Source organism: Dipodomys ordii, unplaced genomic scaffold (assembly GCF_000151885.1).
Source record: "Dipodomys ordii isolate 6190 unplaced genomic scaffold, Dord_2.0 Scaffold46, whole genome shotgun sequence".
NCBI lineage: Eukaryota > Metazoa > Chordata > Mammalia > Rodentia > Heteromyidae > Dipodomys > Dipodomys ordii.
In genome coordinates this window covers 10,900,647-10,916,335 of record NW_012267262.1, presented here as the reverse complement: position 1 = coordinate 10,916,335, position 15,689 = coordinate 10,900,647, and the positions used below count along the sequence as shown (strand labels likewise).

The window sequence follows — 15,689 nt, the reverse complement described above, 5'->3', positions numbered from 1 at the left end:
GAAATGATCAAATGGATATGAGCTTAATATCTCCCCTCAGTAAAAACTATAAAACAAAATAACAATTTATATTCAGGCACCAGTTGCTCACACCTGTAATCCTAGCTTCTAAGGTGGCTGAGATCTGAGGACTGTGGTTTGAAGCCAGCCTAGGCAGTAAAGTCCATGAGAATATTATTTATAAACTTATCTCATAAACTGTCCCCCCAAAACCCAGAAGTAGAGTTATGGCTCAAGTGGTAGAGCACTAGCCTTGAGCAAAAGAAGCTCAGGGACAGTGCACACAGGCCCTGAGTTCAAGCCTCAGGACCAACACACCAACACACACACACACACACACACACACACACACACACACACACACACACACACACACACACACACACACACACACACCATTATTTTAAATAATAGGAAAATGCAATGGCCTGGCAAAAACTGAAGAACTCTGTCTTCTAGTATATTTTCCAAGTGCATGTTATCTATTTTTACTTCAAAGAGAAAGTCACATACACATACATACCCATCCATACACATTAGTGTACTTCATTTTAGAAGTCTGGAGCTTCTACTCTGCTACATTTTGCAGGTTGCTGGGGAATCTGACCCAGGATCTTGTGCACATGCTAAGCACAGGCTCTCCCATTGAGTTTTACTCCTAGACTCTCTGCTACATTCTTAAGGAAAAACTGGTCAATATTCAATAAACAGAGCAAAAGTTAGGATGATTACCTATGGAGTTTTCTGCTAAGACAAATTTGGAAATACAAAGGATGCTGGGCACTGGTGGCTCACTCCTTAATCCTAGCTACTCAGCAGGCTGAGACCTGAGGATCAGGATCATGATTCAAAGCCACTGTAGGCAGAATAGTCCATGAGAATTTTTTTTTTCTTTTATTTTCTTTTTTGGTCATGGGGCTTAAACTCAGGGCCTGGGTGCTGTCCCTAAGTTTTACCTCTCAAGGCTAGTGCTCTAGCACTTTCAGCCACAGTGCCATTTCTGGTTTTCTAGTGGTTAATTGGAGATTAAGAGTCTCACAGACTTTCCTGCCCGAACTGGCTTTGAACCACAATCCTGATTTCAGCCTCATGAGTAGCTAAGATTACAGGCATCAGCCACAGGCAACTGGCCTGTTATCTCCAATAAAGTAAGTACTCAGAAAAAGGAAACTCTTTTTAGATCCTCAAACTATTTTATATGAATTTATGAATTTCAATGAATTTTCCAGATCAATAATCATAGTTACATAGACAGAATTGATCATTATTAATTGTAATTATAAAATGGGAATCCATTCATAGTAACATAGGCAACTTTATAAATCTTTTAATCACTCATAGATTAAAGATTTATTACTTGCTAACAACCCTTGCAAATCCTTATATTGTACCTACAAACCTGAAAGAGTAACTTTATAGCAAGTAGGAATTTTTTTAGTCAGTTCTCCTTGTTAGCCCAGGCTGGTTCAAATTCATGATATTCTTGCTTTAGTCTCCCAAGTGCTGGGATTGTAGGCATGTACTACCACATTCAGTTTAGCAAGGAGTATTTTTTAGAAGAAAGAGGCTGGCTGGGTGTGTGGCTCAAATGGTAATACTTAGCAAGACCATGGCCCTGATTTCAATCCTCAGTATCACCAAAAACAAACAAAACACCCTACTGACTCCACTCACAGTACTGACATATCACTGATAGTGAGAGATAAGAACTGGGACCTGAAAAATATGGGTAATGCTATATAATAATTTAATATATATGTGTGTGTGTATGCATGTGTGTGTGTGTGTAGTTGGTAGTGGTGGTGGTGGGGCTTGAGCTTGAACTCTGGGCCTACGTGCTATATCCCTGAGGTCTTTAGCTCAAGGCAAGAGCTCCACCACTTGAGCCACAGTGCCACTTCCAGTTATCTGGAATTTTATTGGAGATAAGAATCTCACAGAGGGGCTGGGAAGGTGGCTCAGTGGTAGAGTACTTGCCTTGCATGCATGAGGCCCTGGGTTCGATTCCTCAGCACCACATGAGCAAAAAGAAAAAAGCCGTTAGTGGCGCTGTGGCTCTAGTGGTAGAGTGCTAGCCTTGAGCTGAAGAGCTGAGGGACAGCGCCCAGGCCCAGAGTTCAGGCCCCACGACCGGATCCAAAAAAAAAAAAGATTCTCACAGATTTTCCTGCCCAGGGTTGGCTTTGAACCATGATCCTCAGATCTCAGCCTCCTGAGTAGCTACGGTTATAGGTGTGAGCCACTGGTGCCCAGCTTAATTTAAAATATTTTAAAAAGTGATTTTATTAAGGCCACAAAATTTGAAATGTCAAATTCTGACATGCATTTCCAATAAAAAAGAAATCCTAATAGAGAAGGTCCATTAGTAATGGCTGGACATAAGCTAATGATTAGAAATCTTTAACTTTTTAATGTTCAACACAAGAAATCTACAACCTTTATCTGCACAAAGGAAACAGTTTGCTGGTTCCAGTTATGCTATTTATAACAGATTTTTGTTTTGTTGTTTTTGAAACAGGATCTTGCTATTCAGCTTAAACTAGCTTCAAACCTTATAGGGCTGGAGGCTGTGGGCTCAAGTGTCTATCTTGCAAATGTGGGCCCTGAGTTTGATCTCTAGCACAAAACAGAAGAAAACTGGTAGCAAGAGAAGGAAGAGCTGATAGATAATGTGTTAAAAGGAAATGTACTCAATACCTGACTTTTGTTATCCCTCCATACATCACCTCAATAATAACAATAAAGTAACTTTTAAAAAAAGAAGGAAAAGAAATAACTGTATTGTCAAAGCTCATAGAACTCATAAACTTTATAGACCACAATAAAGACAATTTGCCCCATGAAGGTTAGAATGTGTTTGTGACTTTAACTAAGTATGACTATCTCACAATACTGTAAAATTTGTGAAATTTATTATAATCATTTAATCACGATAAAAAATTGCTATTAAAAAAAGGAAGAAAACAAACAAAAACTCTTCTCTCTACATAGCCTAGGCTGAGTTTAAATTCTTGATCCTTCTGCCTCAGCCTTCCAAGTGCTGAGATTTCAAGCATGTGCCACCATTACTGGCTGTCATGAAGGTTGTTTTGAGTTTTATTTTATTTTTCCAGTTCTGGGGCTTGACTCAGGGCACTGTCCCTGAACTTCTTTTGCTCAAGGCTAGCACTCTACCACTTGAGTCATAGCACCATTTCTGGCTTTTTCTGTTTATGTGGTACTGAGGAATAGAACCCAGAGCTTCATGCATACTAGGCAAACACTCTACCATTAAGCCATTTTCCCAGCCTCATGAAAGGTTTTGAACCATTAAGATACATATTTTAGAGGCTGTGACTGTAGCTCAATAGTGGAGTCGCTCAAGGTCGTGGGTTTAATCCTTAGCACCAAGAACAAAACAAAAACCAACCAACCAAAAGCTCATTACACAAATGTAGTTTTTCTTTTATCTTCAAAGATCGGGAGTCAAAGTCTTATCATTATCCAACTGATCAAGTTCAGCTTCAAGATGCAAATGGATCCCTGATGCCATTCAAGTGCTTATTCATCCTTTATTCTTCACTGTCTGTAATGAAGAGCTAAAAACAGACCTTTTGTCCTTTTGGTTCAGGGAAAACAAGCTATTCAAAAACATGTGTTTCCTAGAGCAAGATGGTGAGGTGGGCTTAGTGAGATGGGAGCGACATAGACTTTTTAAATACCCTAAATCCTTTCTGTGGCCCAGGATATGGTGGTGGAGGTGAGACATTGTGTTTTCTGGTCAGTGCCACTGCCTGTTCATAAGAAGGTAATCCTGTGTCCTCTAACGATGGTGATCGAGACAAAACAGCCTCCTCTGGTCTTCTGAAAATGATGGAAGGAGTGTGGTGGTTGCTTCTTGCATACATAGCTGAAGAACTAAACAGAGAGATAGCATTTTAGGTCTAAGAAAGATAGCGTTTGGGGGCTGACATCACAAAATTCAACTGTCTAAATAAATGTTGACACCAGCTTAGTAAAATAACAATAGCTTTAAGTTCTTTTTTTTCTTTTTTGGCAGCCACCAAGCTACAAGCTACATCCCAGCTGTGTAACAACAATTTTATTTCACCCATATACTCTGGAAGAGTCTTGCTATAGTGGAAAAGCTAAGAGCTTTGAAGCCAGGCGTGAGTTTGAAACCTGAGTCTCATTCTATGGCTATGTGAACAAAATCAATTTCCCTGACTCAGGGTGCTCCTCCTCTAGATGGGGATAATAGTAGCTACCTCAATATAGTTGTGAACAGAGGAAGATGATTTATGTAACATAAAACATCATGTTTCTATTACATACCTCTAGCAGTGTATGGCACATGATAACGAAGACTTGAAATATGTAAACTGCCTTTTCTTTGGCTCCTGAATTAAAATTTTCTCAAAGTATGATGTGAGATCAATTAATTCCGGGATTTGCTGCAAGTTGGCATAACTCCAAGCCAAGAAAACAGATGCCATGGAGATAATTACAACAGCTGACACCCATCCCTACTGCTCTTTCCTCAAGTCCTGCTACCTGGTCAACCCTTCACAAACAGAATTTACACCATGCCTATTTCCTGCTTCTCAAAAGTATAGTGGTAGCCTGCTTTTTTAAGAATTATGTTCTAACTGTGGAGCCTCCTTTTCAAAGCCTTCGTGTGTGTGTGTGTGTGTGTGTGTGTGTGTGTGTAGCCTCCTTTTCAAAGCCTTCGTGTGTGTGTGTGTGTGTGTAGCCTCCTTTTCAAAGCCTTCGTGTGTGTGTGTGTGTGTGTGTGTGTGTGTGTGTGTGTGTGTGTATGTTGGGGCACTGGTGCTTGAACTCAGGGCTTGGGAGCGGGTGCTGTCCCTTAATTTTTTGCTCAAGTCTGATACTCTACCACATGAGCCACAGCTCCACTTCTGACTTTTTGCTGGTTAATTAGAGATAAAATTATCAGACTTGGGCTGGGAAGGCGGCTCAGTGGTAGAGTGTGTGCCTTGCATGCATGAGGCCCTGGGTTCGATTCCTCAGCACCACATAAGCAAAAAGAAAAAAGCCGGAAGTGGTGCTATGGCTCAAGTGGTAGAGCGCTAGCCTTGAGCTGAAGAGCTGAGGGACAGCACCCAGGCCCAGAGTTCAGGCCCCATGACCGGACCCCCCCCCAAAAAAAAAATCAGACTTTTCTGTTCAGGCTTGGCTTTGAACTGTGATCCTCAGATCTCAGCCTCCTAAGTACCTCCTAAGTAGGTAGGACTACAGGGGAGAGCCACCTCCAGCCCAAGCTCCTGTTCTTTTTTTTTTTTTTTTTTGTCCACTGTGTGGCTTGAACTCTGGGCCTGGCCACTGCCCTGATCTCTTCAACTCAAGGCTAGTGCTCTACCATTTGAGCCATAGTGCCACTTCCAGTTTTCTGGCGGTTAATTGGAGATAAGAGCCTCACGGATGTTCCTGCCTGGGCTGGCTTTGACCTGCTATCCTCAGATCTCAGCCTCCTGAGTAGCTAGAATTACAGGCAGGAGCCACCAGACGCTCCTCTTCTTTGATAGCTCTTTGTTCTTGCTGACGCAACTCTTTTTAATTAGCATATATTAGTTCATAAAGGGGAAATCTCCATTGTGACATTTCCACACAAGTAAATAAAATATCTCATTCAGCTTCACTCCCTCTATCACTCTCCCTTTTCTTCCCTTTCTTAAAACAATTTCAACAGGTTTCATTGTTCTATTTTTACACATGCAAATAAGATACTTTGACTGTATTCATCCTCCTTCCCCAGTCTTCCTCAGTGAAGCAGCTTTACACTCCTCTGCTGTGAGCAGCTTGAACTCCAGACCTTCTCTGGGCTTCCACTGTATTGCTGTACTGAGAATATATTTTTTGTCTTTCCACTAACCTAAGCCAACTTAAAAAAGAAATAAATATATATTATATATATGAACACACACATATGTGATATACATGTATGTCATTTAATTTCAGCTAGGGATGAAGAACTCCATGGGAGAGTGCTTGCCTAGCATGTTCAAGGCCCTAGCACTAGGAAGTTGTGTGAAGGACACGTAGTTCCTACTATTTCCACAAAAACTAGTCAGCCAATGACAGGTGAAAGAGACTGGGAAGGAGGCTCAGTGGTAGAGTGCTTGCCTTGCATGCATGAGGCCATGGGTTCGATTCCTCAGCACCACATAAACAGAAAAAGCCAGAAGTGGAGCTATGGCTCAAGTGGTAGAGCGCTAGCCTTGAGGTAAAGAGCTGAGGGACGGTGCCCATGACTGACCAAAAAAAAAGGAGAAAAAGATATGATAACCGCATATCTTCTGGGCTTGTTATTGTAAACTTTAAAGCCCTAAATAATTTTGTTTTAAAAGTAAGATTAGTAATATTTGATAGTGGCACTGTGGATCAAGTAGGAGAGAGCTAGCCTTGAGCTGAAGAGCTCAGGGACAGTGCAGAGTTCAAGCCCCATGACCGACAAAAAATAAAAACAATTTAAAAATTAAAAAGCTGGGCGCTGGTGGCTCACACCTATCATCTTAGCTACTCAGGAGGCTGAGATCTGAGGGTCATGGTTCAAAGCCAGCCAAGGGCAGTAAAGTCTGTGAGACTCTTATCTCCAATAAACCACAAGAAAACTAGAAGTGGTGCTACGGCTCACATGGTAGAGCGCTCACTTTGAGCTGAAGAGTTCAGGGACAGCGCCCAGACCCAGAGTTCAAGCTCCATGACTGACCAAAATAAATAAATAAATTTGATTAATGTGTACCATATTCTTTCCCAGGAACTGGTAGTTTAAGACCCTAAGTACTGCAAACTTTTTAAAAACTGAATCAGCCAATTTGCCTCTGAAAATACCTTTTTTCCCACGGAAGTAATTATCAGATCTGAACTGAAAGGAAGGAGAGAAAAAAATACAGAGAGAAAAGAGAAGCAAAAAAGTCTGTGTAAACTAGGAACTGGATAATCAACCCTTCAATAGTTGTGAGGTGACTGAGAGGATATTAGTTTACTTAGAGGGCTTAACACAATTCTTCCTCTGTCAGAAAGTTGGGAGTGTATTCACGGTAGGTTAGTTCCTTGCCATACTTTGTTAGCTTAAGTGTTTGCTTACAGGGAACAGGACAGACAAGATACTTCATTTGAACAAATAATTCTTTCCATGTTAATTTTCAAAACTGAATAACAGGAGCAGCGTAATAATTACATTGTTCATTAAATATTTCTGTAGTGTTTCCTTGTACAGCATGCATCCTATAGGATTGAAATAAGAAAGTATGTATGAATGAATATCTTTAAAATGGCAATATTAGATGAAGCCTGTTTTCCTCTGCTAAATCCAGGAACCAAGAAATGAAAAGATCTTGTTTTCCATCTCTTGGCATCTTTAAACAGAGGCAAATTTTTCTGACAATGATCTTATTTTCAGTCTTTTTCTGAATATTCCCACCCTTCCTCCCACTTCAGACTTGCAAAACAGAGAACAAGCAACTGTGATAGAACAATTTATGGAGACAGTGGATGATGCAGAGTACTTCAGGAACTATTTGAAAGTTAATCTCAACTAGGAGCATATCCAGTAAGTTTATCTTGAAATAGTCTTCTGAAACTCAAAGGAGTTGCTGTGAGGACCTGGTTGACATACTGGTTGTCAAAATGCCAGTAAATCATCTGTTAACTAGACTAATATTAGGGGATAACTAATCTTAGCTTTAAAATGAAAGCCATCCACAGTATTCAATTTTACTATAACAGAAACCTAGGACATACCATAATTATGTCACACTTGACTCACTGTTTCTTCTTATGCCTTTCCTTTCTTTTTTTGACACAGTATCTAGTTCTGGTGCCCAGGCTGGCTTTGAACTCCTGGGCCTAAGCCATTCTCCTACTCCAGCCTCATGAGTACCTAAGAAGGGTTTGTGTACTTAGCCTCTCTGTGTCTACACAGTAGGAAGCATCCTACTTCTCCTATGCAAGAAAGAAGCTGAGAATGTTTCAGGAAAAAGCTAAGGAGAGATAGTGATGTAGAAAGTTAGGCAAATAAGGTAAAGCAGCGGAGAGAGGAGACAATGATGCATGAAGACATTGGATAATCTCTGTGTTATATCACCTAGAGTAAATGGAACCTAGGATCTTCAGTAACAATAGACAACTGTTCTCCCACTTGTACTCTCAATGGAGTGAAGGTATTAAAATAATGACATACATGAACTTTTTTCAGAAAACCATTGCGAATGGGAGGAAAAAAAGATGAGTTTGATAGCTGAAGCCTATAATCCTTGCTACTTATGAGGCCAGCCTGGGCACAAAAGTTCCATCTCAACCAATGGCTGGCCATGGTGTTGTGTTTGCCTGTCATTTCAGTTATGGGGGAAGTACATGGCTGGGTGCAGTGGCACAAGCCTGTCATCCCCAGTGACCTGGGGAAATATAAGTAGGTGAAGTACAGTCTAGACAAGCCAGGACATAAAGCTAGACCATTCTTACACCAAAAATAAGGGGGAAACTTCAATAGAGTGGTAGAGAGCCTGATAAGCAAGAGGCCCTGAGTTCAATAAGATAAAAAGTCAATGAAGGGGCTGGGAAGGTGGCTCAGTGGCAGAGCGCTTGCCTTGCATGCCTGAAGCCCTGGGTTCGATTCCCCAACACCACATAAGCAAAAAGAAAAAAGCCGGAAGTGGTGCTATGACTCAAGTGGTAGAGCACTAGCCTTGAGCTGAAGAGCTGAGGGACAGCGCCCAGGCCCAGAGTTCAGGCCCCACGACCGGACCCAAAAAAAAAAAGTCAATGAAATTCTCCAAAGACACATTTTCCCTATACTCACTAATCTTTATGATTCTCCAGCTTACAGAGAAAGCCACAAGAAATAAAACCTTGATCAAAGGACCTACCAAATGAAAAGATTTGCTCATTCCCCATCAGTTAAATAGGGGGAAATGGTAGAGGTCTTAGCTTAAAGAAAAATATACACTCTTTCTTACTTTCTTATTTTCTCAAATTTTTATAGAATTTGTAGAGACAAACCCTGTAGAGCACTCCTGTAGGTCACACAATGCTTTGGTGAGCATTTCAAGAGTTCCAGTGTGGGATACAATTGGAGAACAATTTATTTTGTCCCTCTCCCTGCCCTCTAGCTGGAAGTTCCTCTTGTTCTGCACACTTACTGTGGAGCATCTCAAAAGACAGTTCCCTTCTGTCCTTTCCTTATACTCAAAGAACTCACCTTCTCTCACAGCTTCAACTTTTGTCCTTCAACAGGGGAATTCATATTCACATTTGTTGCTTTACCCTCTTGCTTTTTGTGTGTGTGTATGCCTATCCTGAGACTGTGCACTGTCCCTGAGCTTTGTTTTTTTGCTCAAGACTAGCACTCTACCAGTTGAGCCACAGCTCCACTTCCTGCTTTCTAGTGGCTAATTGGAGATAAAAGTCTCATAAACTTTCTTGCCTGAGCTGGCTTTGAATTATGATCCTCAGATCTTAGCCTCCTAAGTAATTAGGATTACAGACATAAGCCAACAATGCTCAGCTGCCCTCTTACTTTTTATTCCAATAATTTTTTTGTTAATACCTATGTATATTAGATGCATAATTTTTCTTTTCAGGTATACAGATTTTAAGAGAACAATTCAGTAGTAAGAATTACATTTACAATGTATATGCTATACCAACTATGAGACTTTTTTTTTTTTTTTTTGGTCCATCATGGGGTCTGAACTCTGCGCCTGGGCGCTGTCCCTCAGCTCCAGTTTTCTTCCACTTGAGCCATACCACCACTTCCAGCTTTTCCTGCTTATGTGGTGCTGAGGAATCAAACCTAGGGCTTCATGAATGCAAGGCAAGCACTCTACCACTAAGCCACCTTCCCAGCCCATGGGGCTATTTTCTTTTTTTTGGGTCCAGTCCTGGGGCCTGAACTCTGGGCCTGGGCGCTGTCCCTCAGCTCTTCAGCTCAAGGCTAGCGCTCTACCACTTGAGCTACAGTGCAACTTCCAGCTTTTTTCTTTTTGCTTATGTGGTGCTGAGGAATCGAACCCAGCCACCTTCCCAGCCCCGGGGCTATTTTTTTTTAAAGAAACATAAACACTGTATGGGAAGATGTAACCTATCTTATGTAAGTTTCAAGAAAGATTTTAATTTGCAAATTAATAGCCATAAGTTTATTGAGTACTTATTCTCCTGCCTGCCTGCCTGCCTTCCTTTCCTCGTTTCTTTCTTTCTTTATTTTGCAGATTCCATATGATTTTGCTCAGCTTTCTTGTTTGACTCACAACTCCAGTCCAGCATTTTACTCGTTAGTTGGGGATCTAGGCTCACAAACTTTTCTGTCCAAGTTGGCTGGCATTGAACCATGATCCTCTATATTGGAGCTTGGAGCCTCCTGAGTAGCTAGGATTACAGGCATGAGCCATGGGCAACTGGTAGCACAGTACTTTTTCTTTCTGGTCCATGGGCAAGCTTGCCTGCTCAAGGCTAGCACTCTGCCACTTTGAGCCACAGCTCCACTTGTGGTTTTTGAGTGGTTAATTAGAGATAAGAGTCTCTTGGACTTTCCTGCCTGGGCTGCCTTTGAACCTCAATTCGTAGATCTCAGCCTCCTGAATAGCTAGGATTACAGGTGTGGGCTGTCAGTGCTTGGCAGCACAATGCTTTTTTTTTTTTTTTTTTTTTTTATCAAGTACGTTTTAAAAAATTATTGCAGGTCAGCCAGGACAGGAAAGTCTTGCAACTCCTATCTCCAATAACCACCAAAAAGCAATTGGAAGTAGAGAGGTGATTCAAGAAGTAAGAGTCTTTTTGATCAAGGCCAATGTTCACCCACTTGAGCCACAACTTCGTTTTCAGCTTTTTGATGGTTAATGGGAGATAAGAGTCTGGTTTCACCAGGCGCCGATGGCTCACGCCTGCAATCCTAGCTACTCAGGAGGCTGTGATTTGAGGACTGCAGTTCAAAGCCAGCCCAGGCAGGAAAGTCCATGAGACTCTTAATTCGAATAAAGCACCAGAAAACCAGAAGTGGTCCTGTGGCTCAAGTGGTAGAGCCATAGCCCTGAGCTGAGAGCTGAGGAACAATCCCCAGGCCTCCAAGCCCCACAACAACAACAACAAAAAAGAGTAGTTTCAAACAGTGATCCTCGGGGGCTGGGAAGATGGCTCAGTGGTAGAGTGCTTGCCTTGCATGCCTGAGGCCATGGGTTCGATTCCTTAGCGCCACATAAGAAAAAAGAGAAAAGCCGGAGAGGTGCTGTGGCTCAAGTGGTAGAGTGCTAGCCTTGAGCTGAAGAGCTGAGGGACAGCGCCCAGGCCCAGAGTTCAGGCCCCACGACCGGACCCAAAAACAAAAACAAAAACAAAACAAACAGTAATCCTCAAATCTCAGCCTCCTGAGTAGGTTGGATTTCAGGTGTGAGCCCCTGGTGCCCAGCTCTTTTGTTTCTTATTGTTCTGCATTATATTGCATTTATACTTGGATAGTTGTACAATCATCTTTTAAAATGGTTCAAAGCCCAAAAAGTTAGTGAGACACTGTTAATCACTAAGTTGGCCATGATGGTATGCCCCTGTGGTTTCAGCCACTAGGATCCCAGAGAGAAGGATCTTTGTCTAGGGCTACCTCTGGCCAATGGCATAATTAGTAAAAGTAGAAAAAACTGCTTCAAGGCTATATGGGAAATCTCTGCTTTTGCAACTTACCTGATTATATTCTAGTTTATTTCCTTTTTAAATAATAGGCAGCCATTTGTTTGATATATTGTAAAATAATGATATAGAAAGTATAAATGAACTGAATACTTTTACTTACCACAAGTCTGGTTGTCTATTACACTTGGTGATACAAAAATAGTAGCTAAGTAATCCAAAAATAACCAAAAATACTCCAGCAGCAATTAGTCCAGTCAGAAGACCCATAACATCAATTTTCTCTCTGTTAACATCTTAAAAGAAATAGTTAAAATAAATATATTTTATAACTAAAACACAACAATGAAAATGCATCATCTACCATTTCAATAAATTTGACACATTATGAAGTATATAATTATTGATTATATATATTTATTTATAACAGTACTGAGGCTTGGACTCAGAGCTAGGGCACTGTCCCTTTTTGCTGAAGGCTGGCATGCTACTACTTGAACTACAGCTTTACTTCTGATTTCTGGTGCTTAACTGAAGATAAGTTTCTTATGAACTTCCCTGCCTGGGATAGTTTTGAACCATGATCCTCAGATCTCAGCCTCCTGGGCAGCTAAGATTATAGGCATAATCCACCAGTACCAGGCTGATAGTGACTTTTAAAAATTCTGTAGTACAGCTAGCTGAGCATGGTGGCTCATTCCTGCAATTCCAGCTACTCAGGAATTGTAGGAAGGTTGATATCTGAGTCCAGTCTGGGCAAAATTGCAAGACCCTATTTGAAAAACTTAAACAACAAAGGGTAGGAAAATGGCCCAAGGTATAGAGCATTTGCCTTACAAGCGCAAAGCCCTCAATTCAATTGCTAATACCATGAAAAAGAGAAGTCTGTGCTAGAGAATCTGCCTGAAAAACAATGTAAATGATACTTTGAAGAGACTTAATCATTTAAGTAGATCATATGAAGTGGATAATATCCAACAGTAAGTTAATAAGCCTATTCTTTGCTCAACTGGACACATTTTGGCATTAACTACTCAAATCAATTTATGGAACAATTTGGTGTAGCTATACAAGGTAGTCTCCTTTGGTGAGGATGGTCTTACTTAAAAGGAATGAAAGAATAATTAACAAAAATAAACATCTAATCCGGGCACCACTGACTCACGCCTGTAAGTCTAGCTACTCAGGAGGCTGAGATCTGAGGATCATGGTTCAAAGCCAGTCCAGGCAGGAAAGTCCGTGAGACTCTTATCTCCAATAAACCACAAGAAAACTGGAAGTGGCGCTGTAGCTCAAGTGGTAGAGGGCTAGCCTTGAGCTGAAGAGCTGAGGGACAGTGCTCAGGTCCAGAGTTCAAGCCCCACGACCGACCAAAAAATAACAAAAACAAAAACAAAAAAACAAGTAGACTGGATACCAGTGGCTCACACCTGCTTTCCTAGCTACTCAGGAGACAGATCTAAGAATCATAGTTCAAAGCCAATCTGGGCAGAAAAACACATGAGACCCTTATCTCCATGAAACCAGCAAAAAGGCAGAAGTGGAGGTATGCCTCAGAAGATTAGAGTTCCAGTCTTGAGTGAAAAAGCTAAGTGATAGCACTCAGGCCCTGAGTTCAAACCCCAGTATCAGCACAAAAAGAAAATTTAAAAGAAGTTTAAAAAACTCAGAAAGAGGGCTGGGAAGGTGGCTCAGTGGTAGAGTGCTTGCCTTGCATGCATGAGGCCTTTGGTTCGATTCCTCAGCACCATGTAAGCAGAAAAAGCCTGAGTGAGGCTGAGGCTCAAGTGGTAGAGTGCTGGTCTACAGCTGAAGAGCTGGGGGACAGCACCCAGGCCCAGAGTTCAGGCCCCACAACTGACAAAAAAAAAAAAAAAGAGGGCTGGGAAGGTGGCTCAGTGGTAGAGCGCTTGCCTTGCATGCATGAGGCCCTGGGTTCGATTCCTCAGCACCACATAAGCAGAAAAAGCTGGAAGTGGCACTGTGGCTCAAGTGGTAGAATGCTAGCTTTGAGTTGAAGAGCTAAGGGACAGCGCCCAGGTGAGCTATAAAGATAAAGGGTTTTCCTTTCCCTACTAGTAGTTTAATTTCTGGGCTGGGCTCAGTGGGTCCTCCCTGTAATGCTAGGTATCTAGAAGGTAGAGAGCTTGAGGGTAGAGGTTCAAAACTCATCAGCACAAAAAGTTAGCATAACTCATCAAAGCTAGGTGTAGTGGCAGGAACTACTCATCTCAGCAATGTGGAAAGTATAAATAGAGGGATCAAGGTCCAAATCTGTCTATATATAAATATGAGATCTTATTCAAAACTTAATGAAGGCAAAGACAAATAGGGTCATGACTCAAGTAGTAGAGTGCCTACCTAGCAAACCTAGAATCACTAAGTTCAAACCCCAGTACTAACAAAAGACAGAAAAAATGTAATTCTAGTCAACCTTTTTTCTTTCCTTCCTTCCTTCCTTGTCTTTTTCTCCTCTCTCTCCCTTCCCATCCCCTTCTCTTTCCCTCTCTTTTTTCCTCTCCCTCCCTTTTATTTTCTCTTCTTTTTTTTCCATGCTGAAGATTGACCCTAGGGTCTTGCAATCTATCACTGCGCTACAGCTACAGCTCCTATCCAACCATCTTAATTTACCTAGCACAAGTATTCCATTCATTTGTTTTTTTTTTAACTGTATTTTTTTGTCTTTTCTTTTTTGGTACTGGGGATCAAACCCAGGACGTTGCGCTTGCTAGGCAAGTGCTTTGCCACTGAGCTACATCCCAGCCCTCCATTCATTTGTAATGATAAAAAAAGAAAAAGTTAAATGAGTTCACAACTTGAAACTAAGAGTTCTACTTGTTCTGTCTTACAAGTCTTGACTTATAACTGAGAGGTTTAAAACAGCTTTATGTTGATTATCTCATTTCTCTAATATCTCACCAAACTTGCTTTTCAGTATATAAATAGATGAAGGTAACCTTCTGTGCCTCAGATAGCCCAGTATATAATTGAGAAATATTCCTTGGGTTTAGAAGGTATGTATGTTGAACAACAGCCAAACTCAAATACAAAACTAAAATGCATTACAATACATTGAGAGCAAGGAAAACATTCAAGTTTTTCAGGTCTTGCCTTACCTGATTTTGTGGTTGGTCCTTTAATTGAATATTCCTGCCAAAATGTCATCTAAGAGAAAGATAGAATTTCCAAGTTTATGCAATTTACAATCATTTCATTTGTTCCTAGTGACCTAAATGAGGGGTGGTAAGCTCTTGGCCTACATCTGAGGTGGGACACCAGTTCATTCAAGCTGAAGGGCGTGACTTACCCTCATTAAAACACTACTTCTCACCCTGGTCTCTGTAGTCTGCTTAATTGCTTAAGGGAATACTTCATTCTCAGCTCTCCTAAGTGAGGACTCTCCCATTTAGTGAACAGCCTGGTGTTGGTGGCTCATGCCTGTAATTCTAGTTACTCAGGAGGCTGAGGTCTAAGGATCAAAGTGTTAAGTCAGCCCAGGCAGAAAAGTTCTAGCAAGACTCTTATCTCCAACTAATCACTCAAAAACTGGAAGTGGAGCTGTGACTCATAGTGGTAGAACACTAACTAGCCTTGTGCAAAAGAGCTCAGGGATAGTGCCCAGGCGCTGAGTTCAAGCCCCACCCACAACCAACAACAACAAAAAAGAAGAAAAAAAAAAAAGTGAACATTCCAAAGGTAGTAATTGAAGCTATGGACCCATTACGATATTTGAATAAGAGTCTGAATTTTTCTATGTTAGGGTGGCCCTCAGTTTGCTAGGGTATTTTATTGAAAGCTATTTACTGCTGTTATCCCTGAGATAATTTAAGTTCTCAGACATTTAAAAGAAGTTGGGTTTTAGGGGCTGGGAAGGTGGCTCAGTGGTAGAGCGCTTGCCTTGCATGCCTGAGGCCCTGGGTTCGATTCCTCAGCACCGCATAAGCAAAAAGAAAAAAGCCGGAAGTGGTGCTGTGGCTCAAGTGGTAGAGTGCTAGCCTTGAGCTGAAGAGCTGAGGGACAGCGCCCAGGCCCAGAGTTCAGGCCCCACGACCGGACCCAAAAAAAAAAGAAGT

The 15,689-nt window shown here is 41.4% G+C and overlaps 1 protein-coding gene across 1 annotated transcript; it reads right to left on the bottom strand.

The window, feature by feature from the left end:
- Window positions 1-3,241: 3,241 nt before the first annotated feature.
- Window positions 3,242-14,781, bottom strand: Prrg4 (proline rich Gla (G-carboxyglutamic acid) 4 (transmembrane)). The gene is made up of 3 exons (XM_013019553.1): window positions 14,733-14,781; window positions 11,780-11,912; window positions 3,242-3,897 (listed from the first exon to the last, which is right to left on the bottom strand). Exons 1-3 carry the CDS (start codon window positions 14,779-14,781, stop codon window positions 3,666-3,668), a joined length of 414 nt encoding a protein of 137 aa, XP_012875007.1. The 3' UTR covers window positions 3,242-3,665.
- Between the last annotated feature and the right edge of the window lie 908 nt (window positions 14,782-15,689).